Below are 20,076 nucleotides of genomic sequence, written 5' to 3' on the forward strand. Positions count from 1 at the left end.
TATCAGCCAAAGGAACGCCCATGCATCCTGAGGCTTCTGTGCACCCTGAGGTTTCTGTGTCCTGAGATCTGTAACCGCCCACCTGAAGCAGGCATGCTCAGCAGAGGCCTCATGACACCAAGAGAGGAGAGGAGAGAGTTGAGACCGTCCACGTGGGACTCGATTCTGTAAGGAGGCGGCAGGCCAGACACAGCTGGGAGGGCCCTGGGTGTGGTGGCTGCTCCCGACGTGGGGCGGAGGAGGCCAGCCAGGCCAGCCAGTGCCTGGCGTCCGTGCGTCCGGGGCAGAGCAGAAAGCCACCACGGCCCCAGAGAGAAGCACTTCAGCGTTTCCGAGTGCTCGGCGCATCCACAGCACGCCCGACGGGAATGCTTGTGATAGACGGACTGACACCGGCCGTGTGCGAGAGACTGGTTCCAGTCACTGAGCTCTGGGGTCTGCTGGTGGACAAGAAGGCCCTCGTGCACCGATGGCCTTTCCCACACAGCCTTAAGCCTCAGGATGAAGCAGTGCCACGGACCTCGTGACTCTCACAGGCCTGAGTTCTGCAACCTCTCTGGAACTCTTACACGTCAGAACCCAAAAGCCCTCAAAGGACCCTGAACGATTGTTGAGGCTTCTGTTAAAGCTCTAAGAACCCCAGGCTTGTGGGCAGAGGTAGCCCGTGTTTTCTTTGCGGCCACAGCAGTGGGGCTGGGAGAGGTCAGCAACTTCTGGGCCCTGTACCTCGAGAGGGGCTGACTCCTACACCGCCCGCCCGGCTGGGTCTCGGGACGCAGGTCTGGGTGGCTCATGCTTCTGGAAGCCAAACTAAACTGCACATTTTAGGCACGCGTTCTGCAAATCTGCGGGCACCCCCTCTCCTGTGAGTTGCCCCAGCTTCTGTCTCATAAGTGGGGCCGCTGTGGGGCCACGGGTGTGCCGTGACGTGATTGCCTGTGTTCGAGATGTGGCCCACCCAGCGCTTCTCACACCGCCACACGAAGCCACTTCCACGATGGGCAGGCGGGTCGCGGCGCCCACCTGGACAGCACGCGGGCCAGCCATCCTCCCAGCCCCCAAGCTGGGTGTGACCCCCAGGAAGGAAGGGGGTGGCGGGGGACATGCCGGAGGCCAGCGGCTCAGGGTGCCGACTCTCCGCTCCACGTGCGAGTGACATGGTTTTCGGTTTGTGGCATTTTGGGGACAACCACGTGTGTCCTTACCTTCTGAATGTGACCACACGTGAAGGGCAAGTGCTCACGTTACAGACTGTAGAAAGGAGCCAACAGTTGATTTTTAAATTTAAATTTCTCACAAAAGAGATAATTTCTCACAGAAAAATGTCTTTTTAAATGTAATAAAATACATTTTTTTAAAAAAGCATACTTGCATACTTTATGAAGCTTCTCAGGAAGCTGAACTGACACTACTAGCGGTAAGCAGACCCGCTGACTTGCACACAGTCTGAAGCTGCTGTGCAAACCTCAACAGCTCGTCGACCTGTAAAATCATTCCCGTGATCATCCAGAGGAAACAGAGCTGATAAATCTGGATAATTCAAAAACTTACGTCTTAATCCTGGCACCAAATCTAAAAACCTCAGCGTCTACGACTGTCCTCTCAGGACATGTGTCCAGCCGCCTGACCGGAGGTTTCTTAGGTGTGGTTCCCGGACAACCAGTGGGTGTGGGCGCAGGGCTCGCCGGGATCTGAAGGCGGGAGACTGCAGACAGGCCCCGCCCCTCCACAGTCAGGAGGAGGGACTGCAGACAGGCCCCGCCCCCCCACAGTCAGGCGGAGGGCTCCACAGCAGAGCTAGGGCCCCGTCCCCAGGCGCCCGGCCGCGATCGCGGAGGGTCTCTGTGCGGCGCCAAAAGTCAGCAGCGTCTTCTCTAAGCAGCGGCAGAGGGTCTCCAGGCTCACGACTGGTCAGGAGGAAATGGGCGACAGGCACAGCTGGCCAGCATCTCCTGCAGGACGCGGCTCCCTTCCATCTAAATCCAACTCAATTTTCTGCCGAGACACGACCGCCTTTACCACCTGCGAGCACTGGCCGCGCATATTCTACGAAATCATCTATGAGAACAGGCCATGCTCCTAAAGGAAAGCAAAAGGTGTGAAAAAGTCGGCATTTTAGAACAATATTTTTTATAGTCAAAGGTTTTTCTCACAATCCAACATTTATATCTCATGAACTCAAATGATTTTAAACTTTTTAAACTTCTACACGTGATGGATCAGCTGGAATTACCCTCCTCGGCTCTGGCCAGCCGGGGGTGGCAGGTGCTGTGTGCTGGGCAGAGGGGGCTGGGGGTGGACATTCTTTCTGAGCGGGCAGCTCCCACAGTGCAGCAGGTGGGAGAAGTTCCCTGAGCCCTGAAACGCCTGGGGTGGGGGCCACTGCAGGTGTGGCCATGCTCAGGTGAGTACACAGGCGGGGCTCCGCTGTGTGCTTCGCGGCGTGATGGAATAACCGCTGGCCACACAGGGTCAGCGGGCCGCAGTCACCGTCCTGCTTGTGGTCCTGCCTCCGGGCCTCTGCACACCCACCGTGAAAGCTTCAGCTCAGAAGAGGTCCTCCTGACTTTAATGTGAGCGGTATTTTCTCTTGTGGGGTTTACAGGACGTAATAAGTAAGTACTAGGCACTTCATCACTCCTGTCTCACACACGGGGTCGGGCAGGGGTCAACAGGGACCCACCTGCCCCCTGGCCATCTCCTGAGGTCTGTGGACTTTGCCTACCTTCTTCATCATAGTTGGACATGTCATCTGCGATCATGTTTCCAAAATCTAGAAGAAGGTTCCAAGTGTCCCTTGGGATTGATCGTTTGTGATGCTCCTAAAACACAAGAGGAAAAACCAGCAGACTGCTGGCTCAGACGGAGCTCTCAGCCTGGTGATCTCAGGACATAATGTGACCAGGCGTGAGAACCAGACCAGCACTGTCAGAAGTTAATCCAGCAACAGCGCTTTGGGTCAGTGTTAAGAGCTGCATGATGCCAACGTGCAGAAGTCTGCAGAAGGCAGACTTATTGAAACACAAAATAAAACAAAAATTATTGACTTTTATTTCAAATAGAAAGGCAGCATTTTTAATCTCTTTGTCCAAGCCTGAAACCAGCTCAGAAACAGCATGGGCAAGCAGCATCTGGAGGTGCTCACCTCCTGTGAACCAGGCGGCTCTCCGCAGGGGTGGGCGCGCCCCGCCACTGGACGCTTCAGACACCGGAGGACCCGCCCTGCTCCTGGGGGGCCCCAGCTGGAGAACAGCCCCAGGTCTCCTGGAGGCTCCCAGACCTCTAAGGCCTGTCTCTGCACACGTGAGTGCACGTGTCCACAGATGGCTCCCAAGCTCATCTCACGCTCCAGAGCACGTGCACGCGGTGCATCACGCATGCTCCTCTGCTCCTGCTGCCCACTGCGCAGCAGGCCTGTCCCCCCGGGGCGGGCCTCCCGCTGCCCCCCCCCGCGTGCCCTGGGTCCCCCCGCTGCGCCCCCTGTGCGCCCTAGGCTCCCCTGCTGCCCACCACATACCCCGGGCCCCCCGCTGCCCCCTGTGCGCACCCCGGGCCCACCGCTAACCCCCCTGCGCATCCTGGGCCCCCCTGCTGCCCCCCCCGCACGCCCCGGGCCTCCCGCCGCATGTGCTGGGGTCCTTCCCCAGGCTGCTCCTGGAGGGCCGTCCCACACCCCTCCACTAGAAGGACTGGTCCTCACAGAGCAGGGGGACCCTGAGCAGGACAACACAGTCACCTCCCACAGTCAGGGACGGGCCCGGCAGCCCGCACCCTCCCCTCAGCCACGGTCACTGAGCAGTCTCGGCCCATGAACACCCTGGGGCGGGGACCACAGACACACAGGCTGGAGGTGCCTCGAGCAGCCTGGCCCGAGCCCATGGGCACCACTTTCCGCGGGAGGCAGAGTGTGGTCGCGGGTGGGCTCCCTGGGACCGTCGCTGGGGACACTGGTTCCTTGGGCCCGCAGACAAGCAATCGGTTATTAAGACGGTAACCGGCTTGGCTGATTCCTCGCATGGGGACCTGGCAAGCAGGAAGACCCTTACCAACAAGAAGGTGTTCCAAAGATCTAGAAACTTAAACCTTCCGGATAACACCAGATTCCAGTATGCGACAGCCATTTCCAAATCTGGCAAAAAGAGAGAAAGCACTCAGTGAGTCCCAACTCCTTTTAACACAGCACAGTGACCACTTCTTAGCACGCTGGTGTCACTTAGTAACACTCGGCAGTCTTACCCATGGTTGCATGAGGTCTAAGGCTTATAGAAGAGCTCCTGAAGCTGAATCTGATTTGGTACCTTGGGGAAAATGGCTTTGGAAAACGATTTGTGTACTAGGATAGCTGGATGTGTCAATAATTATTCCCTAATTAATCCATTATGAAGACTGCTTTTCTCATGTACTGGGCTTTCTTGACAGCTGGACCGACCTGGATATGATTAGCTGGATATGATTAATGCATACCATTTATATATACATTTAAAAAAAAACAGCCCCACGCACTTTCTAAGTGATGAACTACAAGTTAAAAACTTGTTTAGAAAGGAAGGGACACAGTGCTTTCCAAACAGACCTTCCTTGCCACGGTAAGAACTAAAATGGAATCTGATTCAAAAGTCAATCCCGTTAAGTATCATAAAGACTTGGGATTTCTTAAGATAAAGCCAAGACAAATTAGCATGTTGTTTGGTCACTAGTAAAAGTCAATGTCCTCATTTTTCCCCAGTTGGACGGTAGCGACGATTTCACGTCTAAACAGACTGATGCCGTGGGCTGCATCATGAGATGAGATGTTCACGGACACAGAAGCTGAGTGTCAGGGCTGCAGGAGAGGGACTCATTCTCTGCTCACTGCAAGGCTGGTATCGATTTATTTCTGTGTGATTGATACACCAGAACATCAAGGGGCTGAGAAGGTAACTTTTTGAAGCTGACACCCTTCAACTAGGTTGGCTAGAGCTCATCGCTTTCAGATGATACAACAGTCCTGCACTGAAATAGTGCTTATGTGTGTGTGCCAGGAGAATGAATGCAAAAAGCCAATAAATAAACGTTTAAGGTAACAAATGCTTTCAATGCAAAATATTCTACTAAACACCTTCCAAAAGATTTTCATCTAAATCTGGTTTGGCCCGACTTGGACAGAAGTCATAAAAGCTGAAGTTCTGACCTGAGGTTCCCAGGTCAATCATTAGAAATGAATGAGCAAGAAACACGTGAGTAGTAGCCAACCTCAAATAAAATGCCTCTATTTCCTGTGTGTTTAACGTCCACAAGATAACTCAGTCTGAAATAACCTGGAGTCCTAGCAAGAAAGCAGTGGTCAGAAAACTTGAGGAACAGGCAGGAGAGAAGGCTGGCTGGACCTTGCCCATGGGCCCGCGCCCTGCTGAGTCTACTTCCTTATCACTGAGGAGAATCTACACTCATCCTAGTGAGGGAAAGTCTCACACTGAGAAATGGATGCAAACCTGGGGAAGAGAGGAAAATAAAGCTTCATGGCAGACGTTAAGTCTGGTCACCTTTGGGTTCGTTTGGTCCTAGAAACCCTTCTTATAAAGTTCCCGATGTGCATATTTGTAAATCACACAACTCGCAGTAGCTGCCTGCATTTTCAGAGACCCAGCATCACCTAAGTAAACACGCTGAGTGCTGTCCTGATGGACCTGGTCGTTTGCAAAACAACCGCAACACTCCAAGTGATAGACTTGAGAGCTGAGATCAAGAACAAAATCTACGACCATGAAAGGAATCATCAGAGCAGCTATTTTCTTTCTAATAACCTCTGAAAAACCCTACCTCCTGAGTAAGAAAATGATTATAAGATGTTCCTAAGTAAAATTTATGTCTGTGATGCTCCATTTAGAATTAGATCATAAAGATGATCATTCTGTCAAAAAAGAATCTTTGGGCTGATGGAAAAATTAGTTAATAATCATGAAACTTTACTTCCTCAAAAATTATGATTTCTCAAAGCCAGCTGATTACGGACTCTAGCCAGTATAAGCCATGCCAAGTATCTCACATTAAAGCAAAGCGTCAAGGAGTGTTAATCACCTCCTCTACTAGGGGGCGTCCCTAGTGGCTGGTAAAGAATCCGCCTGCAGTGCAGGAAACCCGTTTGGTCCCTGGGTCAGAAGATGCCCTGGAGGAGGGGACGGCTACCCACTCCAGTGTTCTGGCCTGGAGAACTGCATGGACTGAATAGTCCCTGGGGTCACAAAGAGTCGGACACGACTGAGTGACTTTAACTAGGCTAAAGAGGAGGAAATGGCAACCCACTCTAGTTTTCTTGCCTGGAAAATCTCATGCACAGAGGATCCTGGCGAGGTACAGTCCGTGGGGTGGCAGAGTCGGCCGACTGAGCAGTGAAACAGCGCTAGGCTAAGGAACAACCACCAAACGGCATGTGCCCCTCTTGCCACACACAACAGGCACACAGGTCTGAAGGGGATGAAGCCTTGACCTGTAGGCTGTTTTTCCACCCCTTTCCACTGCTGTCTACACTTTTTTAGGAATTATAGGAACACCTGAATCAACCTCTTTAAATTATATTTAACCCTTCAGAAGACAGACAATGTCATAAACTTTGGAAACTGTAAAATCAATTGTTCCATCTGGGGTTCACAGCTGTAAAATTACTCTTTTTTTTTTTAAGTGAAGTACAGTTGCTTTGGGAGATAGTGAAGGACAGGGAAGCCTGGAATGCTGCAGTCCATGGAGTTGCAAAGAGTCAGACGCAACCGAGTCACGAGCAACAAAAGCAATTAACAGTTGCTTTACAATGTTGTACCCACTTCTTTGATAGAACAACAGGGATCGGTTCTGGGGTTGCTGCCCTCCCACCTCAAGCCTCCCTTCTGCTCCCCTATACTCATCTGGCTTTGTATCTTTTTTAAAAAACCCTCAAAAAACCTTCTAAAATAAAGTGTGATGTCTGTGAAGTGTCCAGGTATGTAATAATTTTCCTGAAGAGGCTGTTGTTCCCTTTAATATTATTTTATGTTCTCTCAATGAGTCTCATGAAGCACAGACACGAAATCAGTAACTGTTCCAATTCTTCAGTGACTGATTTCTGATAAACATCTCATTTGTCTATAGGTATAAAGTAGATAATGATTTTTTTTTCTCTCTCAGTAAAGGAATTACAGGATAAACTATAAATTTCTCCTTTTCTGCTGCCTGATACTCAGGCAAAGCTACTTAAAATAGAGACTATGCTGGGCTCCATGCTGCAAAAGTGCTTCAAAATACTTCTCCTCACACTGAACTTCATGACCAAAGCAAGTAAATTTATAAAACTTTAAAACAGGTGATTAACTTGGACTAATTTACAACCTCTTAGAAGTTACAGTGGAATTTTAAAAGCATGGCAAATGCGGTGACTTCAGATGGAACCAATGCTGTAGGCCTTCCAGGCAGCTCCCATCTCCCCTGCCTGCAGCCCTGCAGCCTTCCGGCGGGATCACCGCCCTGCAGGGGAGCCCCAGTCAGCCAGGGCGGGTGGTGTCCAGCGGCAGCTGGAACACTGCTAAGCGTCTGAGCCGACCCGTGTGGCACAGAGGGCTGCCCGGCGGAGCCCTGCAGAGCCCTGCAGAGCCTTGAGCCAAAGGATCATACGCCATAAAAATGATGGCTGCTTGAAACCCTGAGTTTGAGGTTCTCTGTGACATGGCAACAGAAATAAGCGGATTTTATAATCCTCAAATAAACCAAAACCTCAAACCGGAAATACAAGCTAAAGATTTTCTGTATATACCACATACGGTAATGCACAAGTAACATTTTGGCAAAATCATACATCTCTGAAAGAAGAAGAAAAATATAATCCAACACACATCAGAATTAGTTTAAGTAAGTTAACATTAAATCCCCAGCCCAAGACGAGGTTAACGTCACCTGCCCGCGTCTCTAACCCATTAGACAATTACACATCAACAGGAGAGAATGCAGAGCATCTGAAAATTACTCCACATTTAAAATCGTATTTTTGGCTCCACACGTCAGGAGTGACTGCAGGCTGAGGGGCTGGAGCACGTGGGACTGTCCCAGCGGCAAGGGGCGCCCTCAGTGGGGACCCCAGAGGAGGGGCCCGCCCGGAGCCCTGCTGGCCACGCCCGTGGCCTCTGGAGCTGCCTGGCATCTGGCAGGTATACTCACCTAGCCCTTTCTGCCCCGGGCTCCTAGCAAAGGCGAAGGTGAACTGGTAAAGGGCCTTGAACTTCACCGCGTCCTTCAGCTCCTGCTCCAGTCCAGGCAGTAGGGCTCTCAGCTGCTCTGTGCTGTCACACCTGGGACAGGAACAGAGCCTCACGTGGGCGTCGCAGGTGGCGGACAGGGCTCCAGCCTCCCCGCGCTCTGATGCGGCCTGAGGCTCGGGCCTAAGGGCGGAGCTAAGGTCCCTGTTCTGGCTACAAGGGCTAGCCCTGTTTGTGGTGATAACCCCACGTTCTGTGAACCAAACCCACCGATTTATATGGCACATGGACTGCATCTTAGAAGAGAGGCCACTGGGCTTCCCAGGGGGTGCAGTGGTTAAAGAACCCACCTGTCAGCAGAGGAGATACAGGAGATCCAAGTTCGATCCCTGGGTCGGGAAGATCCCCTGGAGGAGGAAATGGAAGCCCACTCCAGTGTTCTTGCCTGGAGAATCTAAGGGACAGAGGAGCCTGGCCCATTGGGGTCACAAAGAATTGGACATAAATGAAGCGACTTACCATGCACACAGAGATGTCATTAAAAGTAAAGAAAAAAACCCACAGAAGCTGCAAGGCCCTCCTCGCTGTGTGGGCTGGAATACAGCCAGGGATAAGCCCTGTGTCCGGGCGTGATGGAGACAGGGCGGGAAGACCTGGGCCCTTGCTGAGGGCAGAGCTGAGCCAACCTGCAGCCTGTACCATCCCGGAGGAGACAGGCCTGCAGACTCAGGTCAGTGTCCAGGGCATGCTTCATTACAGTGGGCTGGACTTAAAACAGCCAACACAGGAAAAGCACTCTATCGCTTTAAAACTGGATTTTCCTCCAAAAAGCTAACAACCTTCAGGAATAATTAAAAGCCCTCACTAAAGCAGGATTCAGAACAACGAAACATAAAATCTGTCGTTTGACTGCACGACAAGGAGGAGGCTGAGAGCCACACGTCACTGACCCTCGTGCCCCGGTGTGGCAGGTCCCCGAGCCCGCGTGGAGCTCGGTGTCTGGCGGGTGAGCGGCACCCCAGCCCCGCCCACCACTGCCCTCCTCCTCCAGGCTGCCACCCCTGCTCTTCTCCGCCTCCATCACAGCACAGCGCTCCTTGGCGGACCAATCAGTTATCCCTGCTTTGCAGTTAACAAATGGGAACTCCCGAGTTCTACTTTGTGTTTGGGTTTCTGTGCCAACGTTGTGTGTGCGAGGCTCACCCGTGTGACACGTGGGCTCTGGTGGTTCATCTCCGCCGTCTCAGCCACCGCAGTCACACCGCAACGCCACTGTGCTACAGGTAAGCATTTTCGCTGTTTCTAGTTTTCTGGTCATGAAGAATGCTAAAGGTTCCCGTATGTGTATTCTGGCACACAAGTGAATGTGTGAGGCAGACACCCACCCGCGAGTCCACAATTCTTGTCAAACCCTTCTCCAGGGTGACTGCCCACCGGCGACACGCGGCAGCTGTCCCAGAAGAGGACCTGGGAGGGCCTAGTTTGATGTGCTCCTAATTTGCAGCCCCCTACCCCACCCCGTGAGTGAGGCTGAGTACCTGCTTGTATCTTCACTGGCCCCTTGGAAAGCATCCTCTGTGAAGGGCGTGGTCATGTCTCCTGTCCGTTCTCAACCAGGTCATCTTTTTATTGTTTTGTGGGGATTCTCATGTCAGCAGAGCGTCTCACGGCCCCTGCCCCTCCTTCCCCGCGTGATGCCTCCTGGTGCTATTTCTGGTCAGAAGTTCTGATTTCAGGGCAGCACAATTTACTCACTAATCTTCTCTGAGGTGGTTTCTGATGGCGTTTTACCACCTGCGCTACTGTACGGCTGTAGGTATTCTCTGCCTGCAGCCTTTTGCCCTGAGATCTACAACTCACTGAACTGACTATATGTACAGTCTGAGGCAGAGACCAAGACGAACCTTCTCCCACGAAACTGTTAGTCACTCAGTCGTGTCCAGCTCTTTGTGATCGCATTGCTTACAGCCCGCCAGGCTCCTCTGTCCATGGAATTCTCTAAGCAAGAATACTGGAGTGGGTGGCCATTTCCTTCTCCAGGAGATCTTCCCAACCAAGGAATTGAACCTGGGTCTCCTGCATTACAGGCGAATTCTTTACCATGTGAGCCACCAGGGAAGCCATACGACTTTTCCCATACAACTAGCCAGTTCCCTCAGGACCCTTTTGTGAAAAGCCATTCCTTCTCTACATCTCTAAAAGGCTACCTCTGCCATAAATCAAGTGTTCTGGAAACCCAGGTTTCCTGGCTCTCATCCTGCCCCACTCCACGTACTGCTAATTACTGCAAGTGCCATGTTACACACTGATAAAACAGCCAGTCCTCCCTTTTCTGTTACTACAATAAATTACATTAGTTGACTTTGTAATGTTAAACAGATCTTGCATTCCTGGACTACAATGAACTGTCATCACAATTTATCCTGACTTTTGGTTGACTCGTTTTGGAGGCTTGATTTATTTTGCTGAAAATCTGGTTAGGATTTTTGCATCTTCTGTTCATCATATGTGTCTTTTGATTCTTATGACTGAGAGAGGCTTATAATTTTCCCTTTTCAACATGTCCTTTCTAGGTCTTACTATCGAAGCTATGCTGGCCTCAAAACGTGCTAGGAGTGTTTTTTTCCTTACTCTTCTCTGGTGTGAAACTGATGTTATTCTCTTTATTAAAAGTTGGGTAAGATGTGCCAGTGAACCAATCATGGCCATGACTTTTCTCCTTGAAAAGATTTTAAATTATGGGTTCTGACTCTCTAAGATTTACGGAACTATGTCTTCACATTCCCATTTCAGTAAGTTGTCATTTTTTAAAGAACTGCTATATTTCATTTTTCAAATTTATAAGGTTGTTCGTAATACAGTCTCATTTATCTGCAGGGTCTATAGTGACGTCCCCTTTCTTTCTATATGGCTTATGTGGCATTCATTACTTTACTGGTCTTCTCAAATACCAAGGTTTTGGCTTTATGAATCATTTCTACTTATAGCTTTTAAAAAATATCATTAAATTACTGCCTGTTTAAAATTGTAATTCCCTGTGTCTGCACTCTGAGTTCAATCTCCTGTTCTCTTCTCTACTTGCTGAGGTGGATGCTTTCCTTCCTGAGTTTCAGCTTTCTAAAATATACATCTCAGAGGCTGACTCCCACATGTTCTCAGTTTCATCACTCAAAACGCTTTCTAATTTCTGTCGTAACTTCTTTCTCAACCCAAGGGTTATTCAGAGGTCCAGTATCCACACAGATTTCAACCTAGCTAGCTCTCTTTTTTGTTATTGTGGCCAGGAAACACGCTGTATCACTTCAACTCTGGGACACTGGCATCTTACCTTATGCCCTGTTTATGTCAATATTCTTAAGTGTTCTTTTTGAAAAGAATACGTATTCCTCAACATCAAGGGCAGTGTTCGATTTCCTTTTCCGAATCTTCTATTCACTACTGATTTTTCATCCACTTAGTCTACCAGTTGGTAAGATGTGTGTGAAAAGATGGGAAGATGTATTCCCCACTGTGCTGGCAGATGTCTATCATTTTCTTTAGAGTTTTGATTTCTGCTTTAAATAAACTGTACTGTCCTGGTAAGATAAACCTTTTATCATTAAGAGATGGTCTTCAGATTCCTCCTGCCTCCACTCTTCCCTCTTCTCCTCGCTCTTTAATTCACTTACACACGACCTTCCCTCCTTGCTGTCTCACTCATCTACACGCCGGTTGGTTTCTCTGTGTCAAAATGTCTCTAGTTGAGACATCATATGAGGTCTTCAGGGAATGTGATCCAGGTGCTAATACCATCCTGCTCTGCCTGCCTTGGGCTGGAGCTGGGGAGCCGGGAACTCACAGGATGTATATCCTCAGGACTCCAGGGCCTTAGATGGCAGAGGCAGAAGACCATGGAGACGACATGTCCCGACCACTGCAGGGCAAGCCTCCAGAGGGTGGCTGGAGCTGACTGGCACCCCACTTTCAATTTTCTGTCCCCTAACCAGCAACTCAGAGGTGGTCTGAGGACACCAGTCCACCATCTTCCCAGGTTGCTGGCCTCCTGAGTAAAAGCACCTTTTCTTTTTCCACCAAAAAAAAAAAAAAGAAAATGTCTTTCATTATTTGTAGAATTACTTTCTGCGTTAAAGCTTGTTCTAACACATTAACAGCCACACCAGCCTATTTTTGGTTCCTGCTCGCACACTACTTTAGACTCTGTCCCTCAAACTGTTCTGTGCCCTTATGTCTCAGTTTTATCTACTGCAAACAGTATATACAGTAGCTGGCTTTTAAAAACCCACCTAGCATTTAGTTCACTTACATTTAATGTGATTATGTAAATGCAAACATTTTTAGCTTAAACCCTCCATTTTATCATGGGCTTGCTATCTGTCCCACCATAAGTTAATTTTTCTTTTGTCCTTTTTTTTCTTGGATTCTTTCAGATTGAATTTTATGTTTTTATAGTGATTACAACATATACAAAAAGAGAACAAATATTTTTTCCCACTGTTTTATCTTTTTCATTTTCCCAACAGCATCTTTTGATGCTGTTTTTAACTTTGATCAAGTCCAACTTACCACTTTTTTCATTTATGGTTAGTAGTTTTTCTGTCTTTTCTGCAAAAGCTTAACCCGAGGTTATAGTTTCTTAATCTGTCTAAAACTGTGTGGTCTGTGTCTTGCAGGGGCCCCAGTCCGCCCCAGCTGACTCCCAGGATGGTATGAAGGAGGGACTGAGGCTAAGGCTCTCATGTCTGCCCAGTTGTGTCGGCACCATTTGTTGAAGACTCTTCTTACCCCCACGGAAGTAATAAACACTAACAATCTTGCAGTAGATGAACCATGTGGGAAGACTGTACTAACTCATCAAGACTCATTCTAAAGCTACAACAATTAAGAATATGTGGTGCTGGGTTAAAGACAGATAAAAAGACCCATGGGTACAGCAGGGAAGACCCACACACAATTTTTTGTTTTTAAAAATGTCAAGGTATTTCATAAAGTTTATTCAGTTTATCTAAGAATCCTCAAGCACCCAAAGAAAAGGTGTAGAATTAGCTGTTAAAGGCAGGTATTCTAACCACAGTCAGGAGTCAACAGCCAGGAAAGTGTGAGGAAATCATAACAGAGCAGATACAGAAGCCAGAGTATTTCTAGAGCTCAGCACTATTTAGAGGCAAATAGTCCTTCACATCCCTAGAAGCACAGGTTATTCTCCACAGCATAGTTCACTAATACATTCATAAAACTTTTGTTGAATATTTTAAATGGTACTTTCACCTTTAACTGCCCCATGAGGTGTGGAGAGAGAGCAAGCCACTGACCATCACTAACTTGTGACCTTAAATTATATTCTGTAAACTTCAGATAACAGGGTGTGAGATGATCTAAAAACATTTTGGGAAGATCCATGCTCAAAATCTTTAATATATGTATTTAAAGTTATGACACTTCATAGGCTAATAGGAATTTAAAAATTTTATTTGTACGATATATTCCTAGGCAATGTCTAAGAAATACCATTAATTGTCTCTGTAAGAAGCACTTATTTCCAAAAGCTTCTATTTTGGGGCGATTTTAACAGGTGGGGTAACTGTGGCCCAGCAGTCATGGAGTGCTCTTTTAACCGGTCTTTCCGGTACTCTTGCCTGGAAAATCCCATGGACAGAGGAGCCCAGTAGGCTGCAGTCCATGGGGTCGCTAAGAGTCGGGCAAGACTGAGCGACTTCACTTTGACTTTTCATTTTCCTGTATTGGAGAAGGAAATGGCGACCCACTCCAGTGTTCTTGCCTGGAGAATCCCAGGACGGGGGAGCCTGGTGGGCTGCTGTCTATGGGGTCGCATGGAGTCGGACACAACTGAAGCGACTCAGCAGCAGCAGCAGCAGCCGGTTCTAAGATCACTGCAGCTTCTTCTAGGCTTTCCCAGGTGCAAAGAATATCAACACAAGTGCGCTTACAACACTGTTATAAAGATACCTGTTCGGTTGGTTTTAAATTGGTTTTATTCAACTACCTGGAATGTGGTAAGATATTAGAAATAAAGTGTCATAGAACTTATCTTGACAGACTCCTCTTGTTTTAGTGAAAACAAGCACCCTGTCTGCACAGCCTTAGAACATGTTTACCTAAGGCTTTCGAGCTCCTTTGGGAGCTAAAAATAAGTGAGTTTAAGTTGTCAACACTGAGACCTCAGAGTGTCAGCAAGTCAGCAGGTCGGCTTCTACACACTTCATCAAACAGTGCAGTGAGCTTAATGGTTAAAAGCTATTTATGCTACGTGCTTTCATGTACTTCTCTGACTCACCTAATAACTAAGAAACATCTTAAGGTATTAACGAACCTTTTACTCCGACTATAGGTAGAGCAGAGAAGTTATACACGCAAAAGACAGAATGGCATTTTATTAACGCTTAATGCAGCAACACAGCAGATTATGCATTTAGTGCACAGTGTTATGAAATAAATGGCTGAAAACAAACAAAAACACCTGGATGTTTATGATAACTCAAAACTGGAAGGAAAACATTAAAAAGGAGAAAGTGTAACAAAAGGAATTAATCTGAATAAAAATACTGAACAAAACCTTAATTGGAATTTAAAAGAAAACTAAAGGTTTAATAGTACAAATGCACAAGAAATTTGTAAAATATACAAAGGACACAGATTGATATGAAATTTATAGGTCACTGAAAAATAACATTGAAAATACTTTCCTTTCTGAAAAAGTTTAAACTGAGACCAGTTTACTTACCCAAGTTCTGTCATGCCGTCTACAAATTCCTTTTTGCTAAATTCACATTGAGTTGCAGCCCTGAATTTCCATGCGATAACCAAAACTGTGATACTGGCAGGATCTAGGCTTAAATCATCACAAAACTGTTGAATCCCATCAATTCCAATTTTATTTTCATCTTGTGGGTCTACAGTTAAAATTAAGGGGAAAATAAGTTAAAAACTTGGATATTTTCAAAAGTATTACTAAAATGGGTGGAATGAATGTATTTTTAATACATCAATTGATGAATGCACTGCAATTTTCAACTATATATGAAAGAAATAGTAACACATAATAATTTATCCAGAAAATACTCCTATTTTTAAAATCTAGGTTTCTGGGTTTTCAGGGGGGAAAAAAAATCACTGAAACTTCTCTGAAAATGTCACCATGAATAAAAATTTTGATTTCCCTAGAGTAAAATAAAAATTCAAGTTTACAGAATTTTAGCCTGCCCAAAGGCAAACTGCTATGAAAAACACTGCATGGTGAAGTATTCCACCTTGTCACGGCAAAAGAAAGATGATGTATTTTTCAAAAGGGATTTCGTGTTTTTTTTTTTTTTAATAATTTTTATTTCGGGCTGGGATTTCATTTGTTATAGTGCTAATACCACTGCACAACACTTGTTTTTTGGTCATTTATACACCCACATTTAACAGCTGAGAAATTCTGGCTTACCCCTCCCCTAATTTCTAGTTTAGAAATAAAACTAAAGAAGTTAGCAAATTTCCATGGGAAAATCAAACAGTGAAGCCCACTAAAGCATCAGCAAGAGCACACCGGTGAGGCCCTGCGAGGTCACCGGCCTCCCGACCTGCCTGGTGCTGCGGGAGGCACCAGAGCAGGCCGTGGCACTTCACTCAGAGCAAGGTCAAGTGTAGCAGACGCTTCACCACACAAGGTCAGACTCCTCAGTGCTCAGCACCACCTCTAACGTACGTCGTCACCCAAGGAGACCGCTGGCCCCACCGCTCCAGCAGTCACCAAGGCCCTCCAACTCTACGCTCCCAGGTTGTGAGAGCGGGCTCATGGCACAGAGGGGCTCACCACACTCCGTCTCAAGCCCGTGCTCCTAGCACGGTACATGGTCAGGAGGGCAGGACACTGGGTCTACGTGCCCTCACCTAACAGCCATCCTGACAAATGTCACGTGCGTCGTCTCTGGGTGTGCTACAGTAGCTTGGAACACCTGTTCACGTGTACACATTCTGTAAGGACAGATGTTTGTCAACAGTCTCTATATATTTATTTTTAGGGCCTAAATCTTGAACTAAAGGATAAAGATAACTTTCATACAAAAATATTTTTGCAAAGGCAGTTGCACATATATGAATAACTTAAAAAATCTGCAGGGCGTAGAACTTACAAAATCAGCTCAGTAATTAACTTAGCCAAAAAATCTAAAGCACACAGAAAACAATGTTCCTTTTTGGAGAACTACAAATACAAACCTGTTTTTTTTAACCACAGAAGGTTTCTGAACTAAGATTAAAAAAAAAAAAAAGAATGCCATTTTTGGTTGATTTTTTTAAATCTAGATCTCAATAAAAATAACCACTGTCTCCAACTGACAACACAAGGTTTCTCTGCCAAGAGCTCTTCCAGAAGCTTCTGCCATGGCACTGTTGCAGGACTCTGGCACCACCAACCGTGGAGGGCAGGGTGACCTGCAGCTCCTGTCAGAACTACTCGGATGATGTGGAATAGTTCTCAAGCAGCCTTCTCACCAGGTACTCCTGCCCAGTGGAAGTGCTGGGGAAAAGTACTCTCGTAGCGGGCGTAGCCCCCTGGCCTGGACACCAAGCCTCCCACCAGTGACTCCCCACAGCTGACCCAGGCCGCGTATAGGAGGGCTCGCTGCCCATCAGCCTTTAGACTCTGTGCGCCTTGTCCCACCCCAGCCTTGAGCCATCAGGAGCCACGTTCCGATTAAACTAACCAAACCGTATAGCTGACCGTCAGCAAGGGAGGGGACTGTGCTCCTAACACGGCACACGGTCAGAGGCCTCGGGACACGGCACGGGAAACTCCCAGCACCACCCCTGCGCCTGGACGTGCACACGGTCAGAGGCCTCGGGACACGGCACGGGAAACTCCCAGCACCACCCCTGCGCCTGGACGTGCGGCGCCTTGGTTCCCTTACCTTGGTACCTGTTATACAGCCGCTCCAGCTTCTTCCTGTCCACGGAGGTTCTCATGGATTCCCTGTGAACAAGCTCGGGTGCTGGGAGCAGCTGTCTGTGGCCAGGTCTGGTGTCTACTTGCTCTGCTCTAAGCAGTGGGTGGCACTTCTCTTGCCAGCCTGAGTAAATGCCATGAACTGGCGGACCTTGTCCTTTTGAGATGATTTAAGTTTATGCTCTGGGAAGCGAAAGAGGCAGGAAAGCCAATGAGGCCAGCCCAGAGAGCTGTTACAGCTCGATCACCAGCATCTACATTGTATCTGGACTTAACTTCTCCTGGGTGACCGGACTGCACTTCAGAACTACAGAAATACAAAGCTTTGTTGCCCATCGGATAAAAACACTGGACAGCCTTCTGAAAATTCAAACGACAGTATCTATATAGTAACAAATGTGGAATGTCTAAACTCCCCCAGATTAGAAATATCAGTATTCTATGCAAAATACATTTTGATCTTTATCTGGTTCCCTTTGCAGGAAGTAGGATGCTGCTTTTTTCCCGAGTCTCAGTGAAATCCCCCTTTATAACACACATGTACCATCTGATGAAGTGAGTCTAGAGAGTAACCCGAGGTCTGACCATAACATCACAGCCCATCTGTGGGTCCTCCTCAGCTTCAATTAATTTCAGGCCCTAATGACCAGGAGAAGGCCCTTGAGATTTAGAAACATTATTTTAAGTCCTCCTCTGTCTAAAATTAGCAGAACACTGATGAAAACACACACAGGTAACAAAAAATTGTGTGAAAAGTAACTTATAAAAGTTTCAAAAGCAGGCACAAAAAGCCTTTGATGATTAAGGAAAGATACTAATAATGAGAAGTTCATGTACATGTGACAGAAATAAAATGGAAAAATAGGGCAGAGGCTGTGGATGGGTAGTGAATACCAAAACTGCCCTGTAACTGCACTATATACAGCACATGATGAAACCAAATAGTATTTCGATGCTTCCAGATACCGGAATGGTTAAGGTTTTATTTATTGAAGGTAACCTGATGAAAACGACAGCAGAAATGACAGTGATTCACCAAGGCTGTAAATCAAAACAGACGCCAGGGCCTTCCCTGACAGTCCAGCGACCAAGACAGCACGCTTCCACTGCAGGGGGCACGGGTTTGATCCCTGGCCGGGGAACTAAGATCCCACGTGCTGCATGGTGTGGACAAAGTGTCCCCCCTAAACAAAACCAGACCCATCTACTAGATGCTAATACTTTATAAATAACAATATGACAAAGGGGAAAATTTTACTTTTAAAAGGATTTATACTCAGTTTTGTTCAAAAAATGATGACATAGTATACAGAAGCACACAGAATAAGTTGTAACTTACAAAAACGTGTAACTGGAAAACAAGATGTAGATGAAGAAATTAGGAGGAGGAAAATAGACCAAAAAACCCAGAGATAAGATACAGACACGCATACCATATATATGAGCTGAAAGCTGAAAATTAAGCTTTGAGCTTCTCAGTTGCCAAAGCAAAGTACAGAGGGGACAGTTCATGTCACCACTTTCTTCAGTTTTGGTGCCAGGAGGAGCTGGGCCATTTGGAGGTCATGCCTAAAAAATAAATTAATAAAGGTTCATAAATTGGCAGGACCACAGCCTACACTTCAAGCTCTGATGGACTTCACTAAGGCTCACCATGCCAAGGAAATTAAACTATTATCCACGGCTTTTAAGGGAAGTGGGTGGGCTTTCCCTACATTTCATTGTCTTACTCTCTTAAAATGTCCAAAATTTTCATTAAAAATGTGGATAACCTAGGAGAAACATCAGATAAATTCTCTAACCTCTGGAAAAGGTCTCAAGCCTTTTAAACTGTGACCTTGTGAAGAACCACTTCTGTGATGTGGACATCAAGACTGACCATATATCGAATGAAGATATGTCCTTAAAATACCCTTCCAGAGACACCGAATACAACAACAAAATCTCCTCTTAGGGTCGCTTCCAAGGGGCTGACCCAGTTAACGGTGTAAGCTGAGTCACCCTGATGGTTCTGGGTTCAGCAGGTCGGGGGGGGGGGGGGGGGATGCGGCAAGGAGTCAGACCCAAGTGCCCCCTTCACTCTCCCGCCTCCAACCTCTTCAGAAGGCCAGGCTCCTGCCCACGCAGCCCCTTCCCTCGGGGAGCTGGGGCGCGGTCTCTGCTTTCTGGACCTGCTGGACCCCTCCCGGCTCTGACCCGCCTCCTCCGCGGCGGCTCTCCCCACCGGGAGGGGTCCTCACGCCGCCGCTGCCCCTGCACCTCCCTCCTGGACCCCCTCTCCTGCCCGGAGCTCTCTCCCCAGGACCCCGCTGCCAGGACGGCGAAGGCTGCCCCAGCGCGGCCGGCTGCGTCCTCTCCCTGGCCGCCTTCCGACTCCTCAGGGCACCCGGTCTGCCCCTCCCGCACCTCTGGACGCCCCCCGCCCCACCCAGGGCGGAGCGCTCAGCTCGCATCGAGGAGCCGCGGCTGAGCGTCCACGGGCTCAGCGTCTGACGCCGCCACACGGCTCCCGGCCCGGCCCCGACCGCGGAGAAGGAGCTGGGGACCCGCGCCCCGGCCTGCCTCTCTGCCGGGCCTCGGCCCCAGCGTCACCGGACCCGCGTCTGTCTCGTCGGCCCGGGACCCGCTTGCCGCACAAGGGACCCCTCCGTTACCGCGCCTCCACGACGCCTCAGAGCACAACCCGAAGGCTCCAGAAGCCCCTCCGTCGCTGACCCCCGCCCCGGGCACCGCCGCCGGTCTCCGACCCGGTCCTGCCCCCGCCGGCGACCCCCGCGCCACCTACCCTCGCCCCACAGCGCCCCTGTTCGCGCCCGCCGAGCCACGTGCGCCGTCCCCGCCTGGGCCTCAGCCCGGACAACGTCCGGGGACACAGGACTCCGACTCCCGGCGTGCCCCGCGCCGCCCGGGGGCCGCCGGGACCCAGGCCGCGCT

At 48.6% G+C, this 20,076-nt stretch overlaps 1 protein-coding gene across 1 annotated transcript; it reads right to left on the reverse strand.

Annotated features, from left to right (window-relative positions):
• Positions 1-1,271: 1,271 nt before the first annotated feature.
• DCUN1D2 (defective in cullin neddylation 1 domain containing 2) lies at positions 1,272-20,053 on the reverse strand. The gene is given in 9 exon segments (XM_061435459.1): positions 1,272-2,079; positions 2,726-2,822; positions 4,047-4,129; positions 8,161-8,291; positions 14,938-15,106; positions 17,108-17,173; positions 17,176-17,325; positions 18,576-18,711; positions 19,928-20,053. Coding segments are annotated over 8 exon segments (867 nt in total). The 5' UTR covers positions 18,655-18,711; positions 19,928-20,053; the 3' UTR covers positions 1,272-1,987.
• Between the last annotated feature and the right edge of the window lie 23 nt (positions 20,054-20,076).

Source organism: Bos javanicus, chromosome 12, assembly GCF_032452875.1.
Source record: "Bos javanicus breed banteng chromosome 12, ARS-OSU_banteng_1.0, whole genome shotgun sequence".
In the NCBI taxonomy this organism is placed as follows: domain Eukaryota; kingdom Metazoa; phylum Chordata; class Mammalia; order Artiodactyla; family Bovidae; genus Bos; species Bos javanicus.